The following is a 24,565-nucleotide window of genomic DNA, read 5'->3' as shown; positions in this document are numbered from 1 at the left end:
AGGGGCGCACACACTTTTTTTTATTCGGGGAGTAATGCAAGCGTAGCCCCGTGAGGGACGCAGATCAGGAGCTTTCGATCTGTCATCGCGATCGTTGTTGTCGTCGGGATGATGACGAGGGCTTGTCTTTGTTTTTGTTAGCTTTTTGCGCTATTGTTTTTTGCCTCGCTGGAGATGTGTAACGAGCGTCGGGCAATCGGTAGGATGGTGGTTATATTCACCAATTTGAGAGTTTTTTTTTGCTTAAGTATATTGGTGTGAAGTATGCGTTGTTATTATCCTGAGGAATATTCACGAATTCCATACGAAAGCATAAAATTTTCACGTTAGTCCGTGTAGTCACTAATTTTTCCAAACGAATAATTTCCCTCAATTCGACACGATCCCAACGCACGCGTCACTCGCAGCAGCGTCGCGTTGCAACTCTCGCGAAAGCCGCATCAAAGAAATATAATGCATCAGTCAGCGCAACTTACGCGGCAGATCAACTTGTAACATTCGAAACAAAAGCGCCCCTTACATCGGCCGCCGCGTTTCAATCAGCGAAACTCCGCTGCAGCATCCGACGAGTTCTCCGATTATTCTAGCGAAACTATTCAGCGCGCGTGCGCTAAGCTTCGATCCTCGCGAGTATAGCGATGCCGATATTAAAGTAGCGCCGCGTCTGTTTCGAGCCGGAAAATTGGCTTCCCCCGCATTTGCCCTTTGAATAAATATCCGGTATTCTTCCGGAGTTTCGTCTCGGCGCAGAGCCCGAGGCTATACTGTCGCTGCCGAAAAAAAAGGAGTATATATAAACGCCCGTCACGTCGTGAAAGCTCGCGCCTCGATGACAATGTGCCAGCTTTCTCCGAGATTGAGGAAAATTTATTCGCAAGCCCGACAAGCTCGTATAGAAGCTCGCGCTTTATGAAATTATTTATTAAAGGCTAAAGCACACGTTTTTCGGGCTAGATGTATATTCAGAGCTGCGAGAGCTTGCGCCGAGCGAGTTTTAATTTCGCGCGCGCGCCGTGCGAAAATCCTGTTTCCCTGCGCGTATACACACTGGGCGCTGATGTTGCGCTGCGGAATTAAACAAGATATTCATTCGGCAGAGTCGAAGCGGAAATTCCAGATCGAGTCTGCAGACAAGAAAGTTTGCTTCATTTGTTCGGTTAATTAAAGTGTCATTTATCGCGCGGCGAAACTGTAAACTATAATTAAAATCACAAAGTGGGACGAGTTTTAGATGTGAAGCATTATATATGTACAAACTCGCTTGTACAGCACGCGCGATATATCCTCTCTCTTAAAACAGTGATGGGCTTTGTTGTGAAGCATTTAATTGAGAATCGGTCGCCTGGTACAAGAATTAAGGAACGTGAATCAGAAATACGGATTTCATATTACATAACCTACAAACGCTTCAAACTGTTGGCGCTAAGCAGGCAGCAAAATTTAAATGTCAATTATGACATGATAAGGATTGCGCGAAGCGCAATTAAATTTCCCAGTGTGTATATAATTGTAACCGTCGCTCTCGCACTGACTGCAGCAGCAGAGAGAGAGAGAGAGAGAGAGAGAGAGAGAGAGAGAGAAGCGGTTCAATTAAAGTTAAGGCCGCGCGTCGCTCGAACTATTTACCTTATCTACGCGCGCAAGGGTGTATTCCATTACCGATGTGTACATACGCCTGTCGTTTCGGCTTGGCTGCATTAGCGGCGCTTCTTTGTTCAAATTTATATACGGATAAATGAACATCTCCGCGAGTGGGTTTCGCGAACCTCTCCGTTTTTTTTTTCTGTCCCTCGACCGAAAGAACAACGGAAACTTTGATGCTGCCGGGGTGTACCGGAGGCGCGTACAGAGAAATTTTTCCCGGTCAAGTTTCCGCGGAGAAAAGTACCGGAGGAAGCGTTAACTCGGAAAGGATCGAGTCACATATAAGGGACGGAAAGAAAAAGGGAGAGAAAAGAGTGTGTGTGTGTGTGTGTACACGAGACTGCGCGTCTCCTGAAATAAGGAGCCGCGCCGGCAGTTTACGCTGCGCTGCAGCTACGTTGCCGAATGAATTTTTTATTTTCCTCGTCTCTTGGAGTAATTACTCGTGTTGGTGTGCCGTGAAGAATTATGAATTTATGTTTAATTTTTCTCGGGTATTGCAACGTGCTGAATAAATGACGAGGATGAGCGGCATTATAGCGTACGAATCAACTAATCAACAGATCTCTCCGAAAGCTCTTCCATCATCGCTAATAGCCCACCAGTCGCTTCAATCAAAACTTTTTTGACTGTGCTCACATCCGCTTTTGTGCTAGAAACTCCCGACGGGACAAAGAGAGAAAGAGAAAAAATACAGAGAAAAATATTGCAGCTAACGCGCCCAGAAAGTACAGACGATTTGTTTTTAGCTGCGTCGCGCGCTAAACTGGCGCATTTGCAAAGCCACCTTTTCTCCTTTCCTCCCAAAAAAAACAGTCGCATATGGATACCGCACACACCGTGTGCAGGATACGATATCGTGTACACACGCAACTAGTGGCGCTGATCACAGGGCTCTAACGGGCGGTACCATAGCCGTTTCGAGAATTATACGAGTCCCGCGCGTTTTGTTTTTTTTTTTTCGACCGGACGTTACTCCGAGCTTTATGAGCTACACCGGTAAGAAAACGAGCTTCCATTTTTACATTAGCGTATACGCGATACCGTTTCGGGGGTAAAAAATTGTGTACAACATCGTGTTAAAGATTCACGGGTTATTACGTTTTCAACGGATGGCCCGGGGATAAGCTTCCGGCCGTGCAGTAGTTTTACCATTTTTACGGCTGGTTGAGTGAATTTTTATTACCAACACGTATATGAAAGGGCTGTATAAAGTACGTAAAAGCCGGGCAGTCGTATACGGAGCTCGCGCGAGGCAGTGTTTACATATTATTAAAGCGTTCAACACCCGCGATGCGTAGGTGTGTATTTTGCATACGGAGAATCCAATGAGGAAAAATGATTAAACTTTCGGAGAGTAGTCCCGCAGGAGACTGGAGAGCTGCGCGGGGGAACGAGTTTTATTAAAAAATTCTCGCGCTAAATTCATTAAGTGCGATAAGCCCTGTTAAAAGTATAATATAAGTTTGCCGAGAGTGCTGGCTGCCCTATGGATATATATATATATATATATATATATATATATATATATATATACCGGGCTGGTTTGCCTACGAGAAATTGCCAACTGTTTGCGCGAAACTCCCGGGTGACTTATTAAATGTTTTCTCGACAAATGATGATATAGCGTCGGAGGGACTGTATATTTTTCAGTTTTTTCAAACGAGCCCGGCGCGCACAGTCGGATAACGAGCCAGACGCGTTTCTATATCTACGATAATTGGCCACGATCCGCACGTCAAAGCCAAAAAATAAAAACAGCACGTTTTCATGTCCGCACTTTTCAAAAACAGCGACTGCACCGCCGTCAATCGTTAATGGGAGCGAGCCCGGTATTCGCCTTAATCCTCCGGTCTCAGGCGTTTACACGTAATCCCCCAACGATGACAAACTGCTCGTCGCGCGCATTATCCCACCCGACTCCCGTGTACACAACGCCGCCCCGACTATAGCCTCTCGAAACAAGACCTCTGCGGACCTTTCGAAAAAAAGCTCTCGCTCTTTGCCCGCAGATGGAGAGCCGTGTAATACTACGCAGAGTTGTAGCGCAGTAGTATGTAGAGACCGCGAGGCTAAAGAGTTACGCAGCAGAGCAGTCGGCGGGCGTTCATTCTGCCGAGCAAGAGCGGCGCAGGTTCCCTCCCACCTCCCCTGGTGCAGAGGGAGAGATTCGCGCGCGCGGCGCCAGCAGCATCCGCGCGGCTCAGTCGCCGTTGAGTCCGCGACTTGAACCGATCGCCCATACACGCTCTATACACACATACAAACCTGTACACTATACTTACTTATTCAGTGCGCGATTCGAGCATGGATATGGTAGGCGAGACCAGTGCGCGTGTACAGTAGCTATTCGGCGAGTGTCAGAACAATACGAGGGGCAGGGGGAAGAAGCGGAGCAAAAGAGGTCGAAGGAGCCGCTGGCGAGAACGTGGTGTGTCGACGTCGGGCGCTGCGGGTGCTGCGGCTGGCAGCGGCGGCGGCGACATCGGGCCCGGATGCTCGCAAGACAGAAGAGACGCCGGAGACGCTGCCACGTTGGAAGGCAAAATATTGACCGCCGTCAACAAGTTTCTGACGACATCCCCGCTGGTTAACAAAGTCAAGCTGCTCATGGTGAGTTCCCAGTGTGCCGCCCGCGCGCAACCGCCGATTTCCACGTGGAAATCGGCAGGGAATTTTACGAGGTGTAGGAGATTCGAGTGATCGTTTCGTCTGGAAAATCGAAAATTGCGCAGTTTCGAACCGATATACTGGTGCGAAGTCGCGAGAATTGGAATTTTGTTGTATATTCTATCCGAGATGTGTAATTTGTAGCCGTTTTCAATAGATTTTCAATAGAATAAAATTATATTCAAGGCAAATATAAAGGCCAATTCTAACGAAATTCGCGTTGAAATCGAAATACAATATTGCACCGTATTCCAGCGAGAACAAACCGCACATCCATATGGTTACAAGTTTATTAATAAAAGTTTCAGAAGAGCCGCATAAAAACGGCAAACTCGATTCCCCGCGTTCGCTCATACTCAAAGCCGATCGCGATCCAGTGTAGTGTGCACAAAGCATCGTAGGCGAGCTTTATTATATATTTCTAAACCCCAGCGCGATGCAGCGCAGAATTTGATTAACAATAGTCGTTATACCATAAAAAGCTCTTCTTCGGGTATTCGAAGAGAGTATCGGCCGATCGAAGGTATATACAGGAGCCGTCACTCATTATACGAATAAGCGCAGCCGATGGGTTCGGCCGGCGAGCAAACAGGCGAATTATCAAGGCTTTCGACCTGGCTACTCGACTTGCGTGCGAGAGACGTGGATTTCAGCGGCTTACTCTATACAGGATTATCGCGCGCTGCGTTGCAACTGGAATATTTTTCAGTCTCTTTTCATTGGAATACCGTTAATTTAATTATAAGCGTTTTTGTGCGAAAGGGGAGGGCAAAAAATAGGCCGATATTGGAATACCCGCGAAAAATGGCTCGTGTAAAAATTCCTCTGAATCATTAAGCAGATATCGGTACAATAGGAATACCGTGTATGTCATTTAATAATCTCGTCGTACAACCTCTCATCTCTCTATCCACCCAGATATGCAGACATTCCAAAAGCACGGCGCGAAGCTCGAGCGGCTGCACAATTAAAACCAATCAAAATTTGTCGTCAGCTCCGCGGACGGGTCATATAGACACAAAGGCTATAACATACTCGCTCACGAGCGTATAATAACGGCAGAAAAGTACTGCCGTCCACGCAGCCTCACGTCTCCGCGCACATATCCCGGGAAAGTGACGGCAGGACGTCGACGACGACGACGACGTGGCGCATTAGCCGATCTCGCTGAAAGGACATCGTATACTCCAGCGCGCGAAATCGCCGACTCCCAGTTATAACACATAATCAGAGCTTGCGAGCGTCGACGCGTGGATAATGGGGAGATTATATCCTCGAGCGCGCGCGCGGGAAACGCGTTGCAATAATGATGAAGCGATTTGCGCCTTTGTGCCGTTCATACGTACGCTCCCGGTTTTTATTTCGCGCTGCGCCGCGGGTATAATTGCACGCAATTAGACGTGTGCTGGCCGCCGACTGTTTGCACTCCATTATGCGCCGTAATCTCGTCTCTTTCTCTAGCTCCTAGTGCTGCTTTTTCGAAAAACAGGGCCGGGACTGGATTATTTCTCTCGACGCGGTGTTGTTGCAGTCTCTGTTTGGGATTCCTTTGTGCGCGTCTTGAAGCATCGACGTTCGAGTAGTAAAAGACGAGTTGGGGCAGACACGATTATATGGCGAAAAATCGCCGTTTACGCGACCTGTAATAGACATCCTTCTGGAATTTAATTAACGTGAATGACTTTCATTTCTCGAAACACGGAACTGTACTTAATATACGATAATCTCGTAAAGTAACAGCGGTAATCAGCGCCCAGCGCATTTCATTTATATTTCGCGGAATATAATTTATTCAAGCTCGTGGGCGAGACTGGATCGAATGATTCATTAGTCCGAAGTATACGAACAACGGAGACTCGATATAAATTTCAAATGGATATCTCCCTCCTCCATACGACACCAGCCGGACTATTTCGCGCCGTGTTTGCATACGATTTTCCACACTAACAGGCTTTATTTTCCGATTGTAAATTCAATTGCGGACGACGAGCGACACTGCGAAATTATGTCATTCCGATGGCGCACGACCAATGATAAAAAAGAGAGAGAGAGGGCCTTTTTACGCCGGGTGCGCAAGAACGATGGAGGGGAAAAAATTTGTGTATGAATAACACAGGACTATCCGCGGAAGAGAACGACGAGGGGAAACGATTGGCCCGAGCCATGATTTGTAGACTGTAAAAATTCAGATTTCTCTCCGCGGCCGGCTTTGTTCGTACGGGCCGAGCTTTAAAGCTCTCTCCCCGCGTCTTTTCGTTATTTTTTCTCGTCTCTTTTCATTCCTCCCGCACGCGATGTTGTCCTTCTCATCGTTGGAGGACTTTATTTTTCATGGCTCGAATTTTTCCGCCGCTGCTTTGGAAATATTTTAGCTATGCAGCGAAATTGCGAAACCGACGTATAATTTATTCTTTACCGTAAAGAATTAACCGTGAGCGACTACGAGTTACCGAGCGATTAAACGTATAGTCTCGGTATAGACACGGCGAGGGATTGTTTCTTGGAACGATGAGCTTCGCGGCTGTGTATAATAGCTTTATACGTGTGTGCATAAAGACTTTACGCTTTGGAAATTGCCAGAGTGGAATACCGTAGGATTCCGGGTATTATAAGAAAATTCAAATCCTCACGCTGAATAACGACGACGAGGATACGCCTCCTCCTCCTCCTCCGTATAGTAGTTCAACATCTCAGGGCTGAACACTTTACAACTCTGTAACGCACTCCGGATCCTCTCTCTCTCTCTCGACTTATTTCCCCTCCCTCGTAGCTGACGCATTGTGCTCAGGTGCGCATAATACGCACATTCTATCCGCTTTCCGGAATATCCTACTACGGAGAATTTTTAATAAGCATCGCCATTGGCGCTCGCTCCGGCGTGAATTATTCCGCCCGTATAACTCGTAAAGATCGATGCACGCACATCTGCAAATAACAAGCCCTCGGATTCTTAACTCAATCTTGCCTTCGATTCGCCCAGCTGCAAGGAGAGCCACCTCGAAATTATTCCAGCCACGTTCGCCAGCCCTGATGTATACGCTTTTTACGCCGCGACAATCGTATCGGCCGAAGCGAACATGTATGCGCGAATTTAGCAAGTGAAACGCGCTGCAATCCGATATCTCATGCAGAGAGAGAGAGAGAGAGAGAGAGAGAGAGCCTTTGTCATGCAATACGCGCCGCTCGTATTTCGGCCGACGCGCGCGTTTATATTGGCGTTCATTGTGCGGGGGGAACACTTTTTTAATGAACGCAGGTATCCGGCTGTCTATTTTTGCGCTAAAGTTTTGCGACTTCGTTGCGGCTCGTGCAGTGAAAATAGTACGCGCGCGAAAAGTTTGCGCGCTTTGAATTGTGGGAGATAACCAGATTAATTTAATCGTCGGTATAATTTAAGAGACTTAGTCGCGAGTCTCCGAACGTATTGGGAAAAGAGAAAAATCAACTAAACACGAGTTTTCGCAAACCAAATACGTATAGCAGGAGTTTGCGCGAGAAGAAACTAAAATAAGAGCTAGAGCGCGTGATGAATTAAAAGCAAACAGAAACTTGAGGCACGTACGTGTACACGAGCGTGAGCGAGGGGGAAAAAAGCGAAAACTTTTAATAACTGACATCTGTTTGAGAGAAGTCGCGAAATACGCCAGCTGTACCGCTGAGAAACTACTCCGCAATTCCTCGCTGGACTCTCACGTTTCGTTACACGGGGCGAGAGTATGCGCCAAGAAGCAATTTTTCCCAAATGGACGTATCCGTCGATATAAAAATTTTTCACGCTTCCCGCACCTTCGGACTGAAAATCGAATAGCGCCTGATGTTTTCCCGCCTAATTTCGACCCGTAAAAGAAAATCGAGGCGCGCACGCAATGAAATTCTCGGAATACGAAATAAAGCCTGCAACCTATTGTCGAGCGCCGAGAGCAATCGCGAAAGAATGGGATTCCGTTGAAAAATACGACAAAAGCCTCGGCTGTTGCTGGCAATCAGGCCGGAGCTACGGGGACGACTCGTTCTCGAGGGACTATGCGTATGGTGCGCCGCGTCGTCGAAGGTCACGATCGGGTTGAGCTTAATTTTCGAATCTCCCGCGAGACCGAGCTTGCACAGCGTCGAAGTTCCCCACGCCCGCGAGCGCGACGGCCAATTTTCTATACGAGCTGTATAGACTAAACGCGCGTTTGTTGTTTGTCCTTTCCGAGCTTTCGCGCACAGAAGGCTGTGTAAATAATGTATTTAAAAAAGCGCAACGCGTCAACAAGCCCGAAAATGAAATTTTCCGTTTGATCGCTGCCTCTGCGCGAATGGATCAAGCTCAAATTTCAAAAAGTTTACTCTCTCGCTCGACGTCTGTATTTCTACGCCCGCACTGCGAACTAATCTCGCTCTAGCATCAGACGAAACAAAAGCCGGACTGATACACAAACTCGGCCTATTCCGCCAAATCTCTCAACAAAAAGCCAAACTAAAAGCGACGATCGATCCTACGGTCTGCCCCCGCACGCGACATCATCTTTCGTCGTCGAAGGATCAGTGCGCTTGGTGCAGTATTATGTATACGCAACACAAAGGCACAACACAGCCTCGGCCTACATCGAGATCCGCGCGTTAAATCGATGCTCCGACTGCTGTAGCAGCGGCATTATAGGATGAGCGAGTAGGTATCCTCTCTTTATCCTGCAGAGCGATTCGAAAGCTCCGCACGCAGCTCTCGCGCAAGCTTTGCTGCGGCCTGACTTGGAGCCATTGCGCGGCTGTGATGCTTTGTGTTCCTTCTCGTATGTGTGGTTAGTTTTGAACACTATTTGGGTTTTTTGATCGTACGTTGTTTGCTTTGGAGAATTTTCTTGGAAAGCTCGTTTGTTCCCTTTTTCACAAGATTATAAGAAAATTGTAGAATGATTATTAATAAAATGATCAATGATCATTTGTAATCAAGCACACGTCAGCGCACGCATCATCAACGCAGGGCATCACGCGCAAGAAAGCCGTGTCCTATTGATCGTCGTGAAAAATACAAGAGCTAGCGAGCCGCTGCCGTGTGGAGGTATACGTACAGGACGTAAAAACAAAACGTCGGGGAGAAAGATTACGCGCATAACAGAAGTTGAAGCTGCACAGAGAGAAGCTCGTGCGCGCTTGCAGCTACATTGTTGATTATTAGCCGCGTCGCGTGTGTGTATACACGCGGAAGCCTCGAGTCTGCTCGAAAATAGAATTCAACCTACTCGCAAGCTCATATACGTATATACTACTGACGCTGGACGAATGGAAGCCGAGACGTATTTCCACTGAGAGCGTCGGGTAATTTGGCAGAGATGAGACGAAGCTTATACTTTTCCCCGAGCTATGGAAGAATAATTCTATTTATACCAACTCGTCGCTCTTTCGACAAACGCACTCTTCTCGGATTCAAAGTGAGAATACAGGGAAGAATCAAAACCCCGTGCAAGCTCTTAGCCGAAGTGCGCATCGCGAAAGTAGGTGTACGCGAGAGGAGAGCATTTTTGTAAGTGCCGCGGCTACGTCTTTCTCTCCGCGCGCTTTTTACGGCCTGCCTTTGCCGGGAAGAGCAACAACGCAGTGTCTTTGTAATGCACTTGAAAAGTGTACACTTTAAATTGTGCGCATGGATTTTTTAATTCGAGGCGAGAAACGAGTCCCCGGAGAAATTTAACGAGCTCCAGGAGTGAGAATATGAGAAGCGCCGAATTGAATACATCCGAGTATATACGAAACGTCGTCGCGCGCACTTGCTCCTAATGAATATTTAAAATGGCTTTTAGTTTGCCTCTCGCGTTACATGTCGGATACGTATAGCATTGTACCGTAGCGAAATGGATTCCGAATGAGTGCCTGAGCTCGTTCGCGATTTTTTTACTATTCTAGTGCATCAGTACTTCAGCCCTGTGTCGCGTATACAGACAGAAGCTCGCGCGCATACGGCTTAAATTTTTCACATCCGATCGAGGCTGATGAAAAGTTATGGAAATCGATTAAGCGAAACGAGCTTGGAGCCCGCGCTGCACTCGAGTTATAATAACAGATCCGGCTCTATATTTCTTCGTTTTCGCGCCGAGCGCTGATTAATAATATCTCTCTTATCTCGTTAGTTAATACACTGCTTTAAACGCTTTTTCCGCGCTGCGCGCGTGTGTTTCAGAAGTGATAGGTTGAAAATTTTTCAATTAGATTCGCCGCTATTTACATCGCGAGTCTGCTTTATATTGAGAGCGGCTTCTACTGGGGCGAATAAAAAAATCTATTATTACTCGCGCGCTGAAAGTTTGCCGCTTTTAAGTCGGCTCGTTCAAAGCAGCTCTCGGCATACCGCAACGTATGTGTGTGTGTGTGTGTAAATATAAAGAAAATCGACAAAGTGGCGCAGCGGATCAGATGCCATTGAAGCCGTGTTTATTTTAGGGAATTTCCCGTGCATACACTCGGCTGTTATTGTGTGAACAAACGGAGGCTCGGACGGTTTATACAGACGCGATGCAATATTGTTTTACTAATATAGAAGCGACGGGCGATCGCGTCGCGTTTCATCCCCGTTATATGGGATTCTCTTTACCCCCTAGCACTTAGGGAATAATTCACGATGTCTCGCGCAATGAATCAACTACCCAACGCGCGAATCCCGATTCAACTGGCGCTGCAGCTTGGCGACCCTTTTTTATCCCCAGTGTGTACATCAGCGCGTGCCGTGCGCGGTTACGGTAACTTATGCAGCGCCTCCGGTTACGAGCGTGCCTTGTGGATGCCGTAGTGCGCTCTTTGAGATACTATGTGCCGCTTGTTGACTGTCGAGAGAAAGCTTTCACTTCCGTCCTCCTCTTGCTTGAAGTTCAGAGAATACCTGGGCCGAGACACGTACGAGTTAAACGCTTATTCTTCACCTGGAAATTTCGAGATTTACGACGATCGCACAGCCGAGAAAGAGAGAGAGAGAGAGAAAATCGTTATCTCTCGAGGTAGTCTTTTCGGGAAAAAGCGGCGGCCCGCGCACTAAATCGCGCGCGAGACTTTCTCTCAGCTGCGGAACGTCTCGAAGTTCTCGCTCCTTGGCGCTACTTTTTGTCGAAAAATCGTTTTTCATTCGCATTCGCTCTCCCTGCACTTGCCGTGTGTACGATACCTGGCTTTTCTTGCCGATAAGCGGCCATTAATTACGCATTTTAGTCGGGTCTCTGCGTCATAAATCACCGAGACGCGAAACGAAGCTTTCTTCATTTTTCTCGCGCGAATCTGCCTTTTCTCATAGCGACTGCGCTTTTTGCTATTCTCGCGCTTCGTTCTTAACTCGCGCTCGCGTAGCTCGAGAGAGAGAGAGAGAGAGAGAGAGAGAGAGAGAGAGAGAGAGAGAGAGAGAGAGAGAGAGAGAGAGAATGGGCGCGCGCGGCATATCCGTCTTTGGAAAATCTGAAAAGTGTCGAGAGGGGGAAACGAGAACGAGCGGCATTTTTCGAGGCTGACGATCCTATTCGCCGGCAGAGATCTGTGTCTTTGTGAGCCGGAGAATCCAGGTCGGCGTACGTTATATATACGTATATACAGCCCGCTACGTACGTGAGTGAGCTGTGAGAGCAGTTTGCACGATGCGCGCCGTTTCGAATTCCAATTAGGGATGAGAAAAAAATCATAATCGCGCTAGGTATAGGACACTCTCTAGAGAGAGGCGATTCCGAGTGAATGCACGGCTCTAGTCCTTTTTTTCTTTCACGCGCGCGCGCGCGCGCAGGCGAGTTATTAGAGCGGGGACAAATGACGAGGCACAAGGCGTGGGTGATTTTTTTTCTCCCACTCGTTTCCGCTTGTCTGGGATTCCTGAGGAACTTTTTAATTGCTCGAGCCAGCCAAAAATTCACCTCGCGCTTCAGCTGCGTCCGGTTGTTAAATTTTCGAAAGACGCGATACATCAAGGGAGTGGATGGAATTTCTTCGCGTTGTAGCCCCGAGGGATATCTCTGTATGGAGGAAAACTTGTCGCGAGTTTAACTGTCAAAAGCACGACTTCGCAAGACGACAACGGCGGGGGAGAAGAGACGTATTCATTACGGCGGTTAGACAGAGGGCGCGTATGTGCGACGTGCACTTCATAAATAACGTCGAACTGGAACTCGGATAAGGCCAAGAGCTTCAGGTGTGCGCGCTGTGTAATTTTTCATCGCTACCGCGGTCTGTTCGCGCGTTATCGCCGCATGTATCAAGTCGCTTTCGACTGGCGAGCTTCAACTTTTCTATGTTTATTTTCCGGCAGTAGAATCGACCGAGTACGGTCGGAGGTTGATGGGCGATAATTTTTTTTTTTTTTTTTTCTATAACGAATCGTTTCCCCCGAGTACGTAAACTGGATGGATCCCCTTACACGTCGGGCTCGTGTGGCTGAGTCAACTGCGCGCAAAGATCGATTGGCCAAACATCCGTCGTCGAGCTTGAACTTCGTCGTCCCTGTGTCGGAGATTCCGAGCTTGCGCGTCCGCGTCGTTACTTGTTGCCGCTTGCGCGCGCGTACGCGCGATGACGGGAGCTTTCAAAGATCGGCGCTGATGAATGAAAAGTTTGCTCGTTGCCTCCCTGATTAACCCATTACGAGCACAGCTGTGTAAACCGAATCGTTTGATCGTCGTAGCTTTTCCGGAAGTACGAAGCGCGCGATTTTCAATAGGGAACAGGCATGATTTTTAAAACCTTTTTTAAAATAAAGTTAAGGATAAATCTTACACAATAGTACAAGAGTCACAACTTTTACTGCAATATTTGTTAAATAATATTGTTTTGAAAATTGAGTTTCCTAATGATACGTTATATGACGGCGCAAAGGATGAAAATATATATGGATGTATAAACGTATGTAAATTTTAATACATAAAATAACCTTGTTGTTTTTGAATTTATGTACTCAAATGTGCCCGTGTGTTAGGTTAGATCTTCATCCTTTGAACCGCCATATTGGAGAGCTGCCGTTTTAAAAACTATTCAAACATAATAATTCATTTATTTATTATGAACGTATTCTTATGCTATTTTCTACTGTATATAAGTATTTATATGTATATAGCAGAACCATGGCTGTTCCCTATTACAGCGCTGCCGATGTCCCGTCCGGCTAATCCGCGCATAAACTCTTACGGCCACCTCTTCTGCTCATTAAGCCCGGCTGTAGCCTTACGTGTACAGGTATACACATGGTAAATAATGCGAGTCGCGTATAGTAGCGCTGCAGTGGCAACGATAAGGATAGGAAATCCCGAAAATCTTGCTCAAGACCTCGGTTGTTCTCTGACAAGCTCTGAAATTTTGATACCCGCAGCTCTCGTTTGACTACCTAATGAACTCGGCGCAGCTCATATGCAAGCGTTAACAAGACAACAGCGACGGCGACAGCGAATTTACATGTTCGTTTGCGCGCGCGTGTGAAAGGTAAGAGGAGTTGCGGTCTGTATAAAACTCGGCGGTAGTGGAGGAGAGAGATTTTCTTTTATTTCGCGAGAGCTGTCGGCGAGAGAGCGTCGAGTGACAGAGATTTTCTTTTTCGCGGTGGACAGCCGATTGTTTTCGGGCTATACTGCGGATTGCGGTTCGAGCCGGCTCCGCGGTGGTGTCGATATCAGAGGCGCGATATGCCGACGAGTTCACCGGCCCGTGGGATTGTTCCGCATTGTTGTGTATGTAGATCAGAGACGAACCGTCCGATTAAAACCAATTTAACAGCTATTTACGCGATCACGCCTTCTACTTTAGCACATTTGTCTTCCCTAGATGGCTGTGTAAAACGAGGAAAACAATTTCGAAAAAGTCGCAGGACTTGGGAACAAAGCAGGAAAGAACGGAGAGAAAAAGACGGCAGTATAGCGCAAAGTTAAGACGGTACAAACTCAAGCCGCGCGGGTAAGAGGCTTACGCGCTGCTAGCGACGGAAAACCGTGGGGGTGTGGACTATCGCCTCCTTATAGAACAAGCTCATGCATACCAATCGACCGTGCCGACGAGATCTACCCCCGGCCGCTGAGGATTTTCGCGCTCGACCGCTGCTCCCGAGAATAATAACCGGAAAAATGCCGTAAAGGAGTCGAGAGATGACCGTGTGTGTACTCGACTTTTATTCTTAGCCGCGACTCTCTACTGTTATCTCATTGTTGACGTTTTGATGATCGTTCGCTCGCTTATGGTCTATACAGCTCTTCTTCCTTATAATATCACGGCGGGGGCTGAGAGAGCGAGCATTGTTCCCTCGCAAGAATGGGAGAAGAAGCGACGCGCGATTCCAGCTACCTTTTCGAATCTCCGATACAGCCTCGCGGCTATCGGCCATATATTTTCTCTTTCTCTCTCGAATTATGGATATTCAATGAGACCGCGCTCTCGATACTCGCCTTTTTCGGAAAATTCATTCTCTCGCTCTGAAGCAAAACAAAAAATATAACGCGTAGACGCGCGTTTTCAGAAGCAATACTCTTCTCTCGCGATAGCGCTCTTATTCAATTCTCTCAAAGGTACGACGGCGCCCCTTTATTTACAATCCTTCGTGACACAGCGACTATGACTCGGTCCAATCTCCGTATGCAAAGTCGCGCTGCCGCGTGTGGATACTTTTTCCGCCTCGGCTTCGATCCGTATCTCACCTCGTATACCTACTACAGCTTTCTCTGTTCATCGATGCACGCTAGCATACCTTCCTCTGCATTTTTCATCGGCTCTCTTCCAATTTCCGCTCGTGGATAAAGACTGCAGCTACGAGGCAAAAAAAGTGCGTGGGTGTACACGGCGAGGATTTCAATCAGACGAATCCACGCTGTAAAAATCGATCGAGATCAACTGCACTCTCTGTGTGCACGGAGAGGAGGAGGGCTTTGACGAATAAAGTGGATTGTTTCGACGGATTCGCTTCGCGCCTTTGCAAACTGACGTCGTCGTCGCGTCAGTGTCTTCTTCTGTTCTTTACGACGAGGCTACTGAAGTAGTCACTTTTGCTCTCGGTGATTCCCAAGGGTCATATGGTTGATCTCCTCGAAAGAAGGTCGTAGAAAGCTTAGTCCGATTTTATTTCGCTGAAATTTTAAAAATTCCCACCACTCCGACCGTCTAATCGGATTCAAAATTCGAGCACGAAGCTTCCATATTAACGGAACCTGCATCGACCATAACTCACAGAGCGCATTCAAACCATTCTGCCGAACCTTAGAATAAACCCCACGTAGATTAAGGAACAAGAGAATGGGATTGATAAATGAACCGGCTACTATGTGGCTCAATTGCGATATGAGCGAATCAGCGTAATTGAGTGAATTTCGCGGCTTCGTGGGCGGGTCGCGCATGTGTTCGCCGAAATCCAAGGGATTTTACCAGATGAATATCGTTGAAAAATGCTTTTGTGTTTGTTTCATCTGTACATTGGTAATGTCTGGGTCAACTATTTTTACTTGCAAAACAATAACAAGCTACTGCGTCGCAGAAAAGTCAAATTAGCCTAACGAACGCGAGCGAAAATTCCGCAAGCCGAAAATCCTTTTTAAAATTCCAGTAGCCGCAATTGCGCTGCTGCACTACTCGCTCGGTTGAATTTTCGAGCTGCAAAGGGAATCGCAAGACGAAAAGAAGCCTTTCGGAGCAGCTCTTCCCTAGCAAACTGCTGCTGCACTTCCGAGGGGCCGAGCGGAAAAGCGGAGGCGGATTTCCCAGGGCTGCAAATCACCGTGCGCTAGTCGTATACGTGTTCTCACGCAGCGGGCAATCAATTCTCCTCGCCAGAAGGAGACTGACATATGCGGATTCATCTTTTTCGGGAGAGGGAAGCGCGATTTTTTTCTCCTGCTCTTTCCTCTTTTTAACAGCTTCCACTCGCGTTTTTCCGAGCTCTGGAACTGCACACTTCGGCAGCGTACGTGTATATAATGGCTTCTGCGCCTTTGTACGGCTTGCAGCTTCGTCTTTTTGATACGAGCACGGAGTCGCGCGCGTTTTCACGTGTCTGTCAAATTTTTAATAACCATTAGGCGGAATTAGCGCTGTGTCCGAGCCGATCGCTCGTTATACGAGCGGCGTGCGTTCAATTGCTCGAATTCTCGGAATTGGAGATTGAAATTTTCATCCGACGGGGGATTATGCTCCTCTGTGTGTGGTGCTGCTGCTGCAACGCGATGTTTCTTATCGGATAAAGGTCTGTTTTTCAGAGAGCATAAGCCATCCTTCTTGCTGTTACATATACATACCCGCGTACAAAAAGCATTATTGCGCCGACCATAACTCACGAGGATACGTGCGCGAACTCTGTATGATGATCCGCATAAAGAAGCATCAAAAGACGTGTAATGCACATCCCTCCATCCGCCGCGTATACACACAACAAACATTTCTCTTCCCACCGACTTCTGTCTTATTCCCAGCCCTTAGCCGCTTTTACATCCGACATCGGAAGCATTATTCGTTCTCCGTCTTCTCGATGCTTATACGAGGAAAAATCGACTCGTACGCACCTTTGCCTGGGTAAACATTCTCTCATGCCCGCGAAGAGCTTCGGCGGAGCGAACGGTTTCTCGTTAATGGCGAAACGGCTCTTCGTTTCTGTCTAGAGAAAATCGACGTTCAACGCGTGCCGAACACCCTGCATTTGTACAAGATGTGTAGCTCGAATGAAGAGATGCTGTGCTATGTATCAATCTAATTGCGTACTCGCGGTGGAAGAAAGACTCGGATGTTGCCCTTCTCGAGGCGAAAAGCTATTAAGAGGTGTAGCGTGGAAGAAGTCGTACACGCACAAGTCGAAACGCGGCGCGATAAATCTTCCGCCAGAGCGGAGTCGATCACTGTCACGACAGAGAAACTCTCTCGCTGCTTCCCCGCTGCGGCAATGCGGATGTGTAAGAGGTAAAATTGTGGAGAAATTCGATGAGTTGCGGTGTTTGTCGATTTTTATCTTTACAAATCTCTGGGGTAAAGATTCGTTCGATTGTTCGAGCGCTCGATTAAAGCAGCTGAGTAATCGCTGAAACTTTTGCGCTAAACACACGGAACGACCCGCGACTGAGTGAACGAATGTATTTTCATTGAGATCAATGTAAAAATGTAAAACCGTGTTGGGATAGGAAAGATCCATTTACCGAGGATGGAACTACGAGAAGCTTTTATAAGCGGGCTTTGGATGACTGTCCATTGAGTATCGGAAGATCCGTTTACCTCAAAGGTCCAAAGCTAAGTGGACAGAGCGATGAAGCTATGCACTGCGCGCGGCTCCTTTTATCCTCCTGGTTTAATATCCTCCTCCATCGCTTCAACCCTTGAACGATTTGTTTACTATGTACATCGCTGCTCGATGTACGTAAATCGAATTACACGTCCCCTCGAAAGCTCGTTCGATCGTTTCGAAATGTTTTTGCTAATTAAAATCGATGAATTTCGCTAATGAACTCTGTGACAGAGGTATTTCAGCGCCGACAGAGTTGTAAATCTCGAGTTCTCCTATTACACAGTCAGCTCTGGAATAAATTACGTATTTATCGCAGTGAAGTACCTGTAGCCCGAATTGGAACCGAAGGACATTTAGTTTAGACGCCGCACAATGGAGTTTCGTGTCAAGTTGAGATCTAAGCTTCCTACCTTTTGTGCGCCGTGGGCTATATACTTTGGCGACCCCAATACCACCAGCCCTCGAGATAAATCGCAAAGAATGTCACGCCCAGCATTTGCCGAAATAATTCAAGGATAAATACGACGAATCGTTATTTTTTCGCGAATAAAATTGTTGTAACGTAACAACAGAGTCAACAATCCGGCGCTCGAATCCATAGTCACGCTCTCATTTCCTTAAGTCGAGCCGACGACTGCTGACAATTAGATCGAGGCGCGATTTAACGCTCGAGATCGTCGGCAAACTTGGAGGGCGGCGGCCGAGTGACGCGCGAAAGAGAATTACGAGCCGATAGCAGAGGCGCGCGTGCCTATACCAAAGCCTCGTTGCAGCGCATAGCGCATCACCACCTGCCGGAGAATCGGATTTCGAGACTCGCTCCGTATACACTTGGAATCTGTTGGAACGAGATAAGAAAGTTATACCGTAGCGCCGAGAGGAATCGGAGCGTCGCGTATTCGAAGAGATGTGCGGCATAATGGGAAGGCTGTGTGTGGGTGCAGTGTTTATCATTTTATTACGAGTTTGCTCTGTCGTCGCCAACTTTATCCACGAGGTGAGGTTTTTCCGTATCGACGGAGCGATTAATAAGGAATAAATGATTCATCGAGAAGCCGAGCGAGTTTCGCCCCTTTTTTCATCCCGCAGTATGCCGTCGCCGGGATATCGGAATATTTTACTTTTTTAAAAGTTTACACACGATATTGAATCGAGCCCCGATCGATATCAGCGCTGTTGAGTAACTTTTATCCGTGTTTAATTAAAAGTTCAAACACATCTTCTGGATTCAATTGAATCGAACCAATCAAATTTTTCTTCTTGTTCCCGCCGTATAACCATGAGCGTATAACACACGAAGAGAACAGCTCGTAATCTAAACACTGATCTTGTCAAACACACTTGTTGATTAAATAGCGCGGCAAATAACTTTCGTTTACCAAAGCAACCCCCGCGAGCAATCACCATCCGTAATTGTTATCGAAAAACTTCCTAATTAAGCTGAAACTTTCGGAGGGTTATAAAAAGCAGCCCATTAACCGCCCCCCCCCCCCCTCTTCCATCGCGTATAAAACTCGTTTCGATCGTAGCAGAGAGCGGTCGAAGATTTACACCGTATACCCGTGCATCTGTGGGGTAGGGTGTGTCCTATCTAAATCTCTCGGAGCAACGAGCCGCGCGCGCCGATTCAGCCTCGCGGCGATGTTTTCGCGCGAATTAGCATTTTATGAATGCGGACAAATATTTGCGAAATGTGCAACGGCCGTCGGTGCATAGCCCGGGGATTCGGATTTTAATGAAAAATTCATGCGGCTCTGTGTAGCGGGACGAGCGGATGCGGATATACTAATTTAAAGGAGGAGGAAATAGCTCGACACGTATCCCCTTACACGAGACAACGTATAAATATTAACGAGATTCCTGATGAATCGATCGCTCTATCCATCTCGCAATTAAAAACTAGTCTTCGGTGTGTAGCTCCGCGCGCGAGAAATAACGCTGATTCCATTAACGTCGTCGCTGCGCCGGCCCCCGAAGTTGACACTAATTGCAGCGCTCGATCGAGAGAACTCTTTCATCGACGCTTTCATCCCTCCGAAAGCTCTTTCACCTTCTGTATCGCAGCTGCACTGATTCATTTATAATTCCATCTCGATAGCATTCTTTCTCTCTATCTATCTCCGAGGCAAGTCGCTGTACGCGCAAACTTATAATTGGCTTACCAGCCGCGCCTGCGGTTTTCGTCTCTCTCTCTCTCTCTCTCTCTCTCTCTCTCGCTCGCTCGCTCGCTCGGCTTCGGCTTTAGTTTCTTAATGCGTCGGAGTCGCGATAAATTGCCGCGTAATGCATGCGGGGGAGGACGCCGCCGGTCTAATAGACCTCGCGCAAGCGCGAAAGCACTTAAAACGCAGCACAGTGAATTTTCCTAAGCCTAGCAGTTATATTCGCGATATCGACGAGGACTAAATTTTTTCGTATATACCTATAAGAGAGGAGTCAAAAGTCATCCGCGCGAGAGACAATAAGCTGCCTATTTACAGGGCATCTTGTACTCGAAGACGAGGGAATGCCTTCCCCGATAAGCTCCGACACGAGAAGCAGCACGTATTCCATCGGGTATAAGCACACTGGCAGCTCAGTATTCGCCGCGAAAGTGATCCTTTGTTTCCCCCGCGCGTATCGGCCTACTACTCCTATTTGGAGTAGAAGATGCGATGCAAAATAGTCTGTACCCACACGACACGCTGTGTACATACGACTCTGTGACAAAGCTTCCCCAAACACTCTCCAGATATATCCTACACGCGTAAGGCTCGTATTACACGTGACGCTGTGTGAAGTACGACATCAAGACCGTCGCGTATTTATAAGTTTACCGAAGTTCGGGAATGGGAAAACAAACGTTTATAATTGTTTATGCGCGTTGAACATTTAAAATGCTTTATTATTCTCATCGTCGGCTGGCCAAACCCGACTCTATCTACTGGTACGCTTGAGACGACTAGCTAAACTAACCATCAACAAGCCGAATTCGAAATCACCCGAAACTCCATCGATCGGAAGCCATCAGCTATTCTCAAAAGTCTTCCGGTCGCTTTCGAACTGGAATCGGAGGCAAACAGTCGATAGCGGCCCAACCAAGCGCAGCGCCGCGTGTCGATTTTAAGCGGAAATCCAATCGCCGCGACACCGAGAGCAGCTCCGAAGCTTATCATTAGATCCGGTGGCCCTCTGACAGGAGATCGACGTTTTAGCGGATTCTATAATGATCCGACGACGAGGAAAAAGCGTCCCACGCATAAGTGCATCAGTGTCTCTCGTTTCCGCGTGGGGGCAAGGGCTTGATTTTCCATTATATACGTCTCGCTCCGTGACAAAGGGACACAAAAACCGATAGCATCCCAGCGGCTCCCCTATTTCGCCCTCGGCTGTCCCTAGGGAACAGCTCGGAAGAACGAGATCGAGTTCCGGCGCCCGCAAGCTTGACCATTTAACAAAGAGAATTTTCATCCCTTCTGTTTTTTGGCCTGTGTCTCTCGGCGCTACGGAAGCATTAAATTGGCTCGATGATCCGCGGAGGATGAATTGCAAAATAAACATTCGAAAATTGGCAAATGGGGGCGTTAAAACACGAAGCCTCTCGATGCGCCGTTATCGTTATACAGCGAGGTGATAAAACGTCGCGCAATTAACAATCAACGGGTAATCGAGTTCATTTGATGCGAGGCCGTTTCGCGGCGAAAATCAGTATGAAACGTGCTATAGGAGGCTAATTAAATCAAACGCCACGTAACATAACGTTTATTCAACCCTCGAATGGGAAATCGACAACCGGGGTGGTTTGTATCGGTCGAGCGACGACGGTAAGGTGAAAACAATTTTTATTAATCGTCGATAGCGAAAATTTCATCAACACCGAAACTAATAATAATAGGCATCGTGTCCCAATTTTCCAAACGACTAACCCGCACTATCATATGGACCATATCCACACGCAATGCGAATGATCCGAACTTTCGATTTGATCGTGGTCGATATGCATATAACTATCCATTTTCACGGATTTCGGCCTCTCGCGCACACGCCTATACACACACACACACACACACCGGTATTTCTGTCAAACTCATTCCGACTACAATCCCCCCGTTGTAATCGGCCTGTGTGCTTCCGCAGCCCTTTCGCTCTCGTATAGATAGTCGGTCGAGCGGTTCCCGCCGCAACTTTTCAAAAGCAATTTTTCGCGTCGATCGACTGAGCGAAGCTAACGTAGGCGCGCTCACTCTTTTCACGATTGCGTTCGCGTTTGATAGCTTCGCACACGGATGCTCGCGTTCGAATCGCATTAGCGCAGAGAAGTGCGCGGTTTTTCTCTTTTAAGAATCGACGCGTCGTGTTCAAAGGAATATACATTTTAACGCCTCGTGTGAATGACGAGTAAAGCTCGGAATGGATCAGACGAGCATCAGCCCTAAATCACGGGATCCTCGAACGAGAATCATAATAATTTATATACCAGCGATGATATCGTTTGCCGTTAAAGTGGAAAATCCGCGGTGCATCAGTCAGAGCGAGAAGAATGTCCCCGCCGCGCAAAATCAGACGTCACTCGGGCCATTATACTGCCGGGGGGCACATTTTTCCGCGAGGACTTTATCTTCCGCGACCCGAATTCTCGCGAGCCTCCCTCTCCAGCGGCGGCGCATTGGCCACCTGTAGCTGCGCTGTACTGGCCGCCTGCAGTCGCGCCTCGACGTGATATTACGTCAACTTCTGCACAGGCAGTGTTCGGTTTCGTTAATTAGTCGTTCCTGTGATTAATCTCGACGCTCGATGCGCGGAATGCTGATGGGAAGTGCGGGTAATCGCTTTTCGCGTTGATGAGGGCGGAAAGCTATGGCTGCTATTTTTCTGCGCGAACTCGCTGCTAATTGCTTTGTAAAAGTGGGAGCAAACAACGGCACTGTGTTTTATTTCACTTTTTAACGATAATTCGTTCAAATATAGAAGCTTTCAATTTCGAGGAGATGCAGCTTCGCGAACTCTAATTCGGCACAATTAAGAACGTGTGCGTAAACAACAGTGCGCGAGAGAAGCGAAACTCATAATTACGTGTACACACAACAGCAGCGTTCGTTACACAGGACATCGCAGTCACGCGAAAATAAACACCGGCAACTCCGCCGACGAGTTTCGCTCTCAATTCCCGACCGAAAAAGCAGCCGGCTTGAAAGCGCAAAACGCAATATTAATGCCCGGGCGCAGAAAAAGTGGATCGGACACAACCGAGATTTTCATTGGCGCGCCCGCAGCTTTGTTAATTAACGGCGCACGCTCGGAAACTCTCGCGGCGGCATTTCGAGCGTGCGCTGCAGCAGCTAAGCTTCACCCGAAAGCTCTCGTATAATCTCGATAATGGGCTTTTTACGGAATTAGAAAGGGCATAGCGGGCAATATTCTGAGAGCCGAAAGAGAGTGTGATTTTCGACGCCGTGGCTCTTGAATTGATTGGCCGAGGCGCCTCGAAGTGGAGTTTTAATAACGGCGAGAATATCGTTCGAGCTCGCCTTGGTATATAAACAAGGCAATTACGTAAATTAACAGCGAAATAGTAAAACTTTACAATAATTTCGAGCAGCTATTCCGATGGCTCTCCGACAACTTCGAACTTCGTATCCGTCTCCGCTGTTTGCGCACCTTCGATCCGTCTTTCAGTCAGCCGCGAACCGAAAGAAAACCTTCACCGGCGCAGTATGTCTCTTCCCATCATCATCGTCCGCAAAAGCCTCGTCGCGGGCTTTCTTCCTCTTCTTCCTTTCGTCCATTCTTCGTCGAGATCCGCGATTCTGTTTGCAACTCGAGCTGTCGTCGCGCATAATGACGAAAGTTCGGCTCTGTGGGTCAAAAACTTTGTCGAAATTTCATTGGCAGAACGGCCAATCAGCCGAGCTAGTCCTACAATTGAATCGCGGTAGCTATCTCTCTCATACTCTCGTCTTATTAGCACTTCCAATCACAGTAGGCGTCGAAGACACGGATTCATTAAAACAAAACGAGAGAACATGGGAAAAATAGGCCAGCTCCAAGTTTTGGATGCGCTGAAATATCGGTGCGGCGCGCGACTTTTCTAATGGCCGTCTATTTGCTTTTCTTCGCTCGGCGCTCTATGATGCCCCGGGGAAATTTCATTGTGACGCTGGAGATGAGAAAGAGTAATTTCGCTGCGGTATTTTGTAACTGACTCATTGTACGAGGGTGAATAGAATTGTTTGTCGCACTTGGCCAAAATGAATATAAAATTAGGAGCTTAACGCTCGTTGCCGACTAATTTGGAAGCTTATAATATTTGAAAATCCGCTCGGCGTAAATCAGCAAGTTTCCACCGCGAATTATTTACTTCCCCGAAAAAACGATACAGACCTCGCGAAAGTAGCTTGACAAACAGAATACCCGATGGAGAGACTTAAAGCTTCAATGAGCTTCGAAAAGCGCGAATAAGCCAAAAACATTTTTCCCGCGTAATTTTCTATTTCAGCGCTACTTACACTTAGAAAAAAAAATTCAAATGAATCCCTTTACCGTAGCAAATTGTATATAATTCGGTACACGTATTTCAAGTTTTAACGATATGCGGGGAAGCTTGCCCGACACTCGATGCAACTTCCGCAAATAGACGGCAAGTCGTTTAGCATACCTTACACCACTTTGCGCGAGACTCAATCTCGCGCAAATGCATAGGCGACTTGAAGGGAGTCGTCAAGAGGGTCCGCCTTGTGTATCTGCGTGTGTTTATAGACTCGCCACTGGAGATCGGCTTTCGTCAAAGAGCTTTTCGGAAGATGCGAATTGGAATTTGAGGTGCCAGGGAAGTGATTAAAACGGGTATGGATTTCATCAGGAAGACGATGATTAACGAGCGCGAATTGATTTCAATCGTGAGATTGGAGCTCTGTTGATTTATTGCGAATTTATTCTCGGGTATACAAGGTAAATACAAAGAAGTCGGCTACTGCGAATAAAAGCTCGCTAATGCTATGCAACGAGGCTGCTCTATAATAACCCCGTTATTATAATTGAATATGCATAAACGTTTCCAGGATTTGTTTCCGCTCCCAAAAAGCTTGAAAC

At 47.4% G+C, this 24,565-nt stretch overlaps 1 protein-coding gene across 2 annotated transcripts in view; it reads left to right on the top strand.

Annotated features, from left to right (window-relative positions):
* The first annotated feature begins 3,834 nt into the window (after positions 1–3,834).
* The window catches only part of LOC100123509 (calmodulin-like), a 46,420-nt gene continuing 25,689 nt past the window's right edge, over positions 3,835–24,565 (top strand). Inside the window, exon 1 of one of the 2 annotated variants that reach the window (XM_016986798.3) lies at positions 3,835–4,257. In XM_016986798.3, the coding sequence (XP_016842287.1) occupies positions 4,255–4,257 (3 nt within the window). In that variant the 5' untranslated portion in view covers positions 3,835–4,254. Of the gene's footprint in view, positions 4,258–23,083; positions 23,189–24,565 lie in introns of those variants that run through there. The other variant, NM_001134318.1, reaches the window with a different exon arrangement.

The sequence above is a fragment of the Nasonia vitripennis genome, chromosome 5 (assembly GCF_009193385.2).
Source record: "Nasonia vitripennis strain AsymCx chromosome 5, Nvit_psr_1.1, whole genome shotgun sequence".
Taxonomy (NCBI): domain Eukaryota; kingdom Metazoa; phylum Arthropoda; class Insecta; order Hymenoptera; family Pteromalidae; genus Nasonia; species Nasonia vitripennis.
Note: the sequence above shows the minus strand (reverse complement) of the source record. Positions and strands in the feature narration are given on the sequence as shown.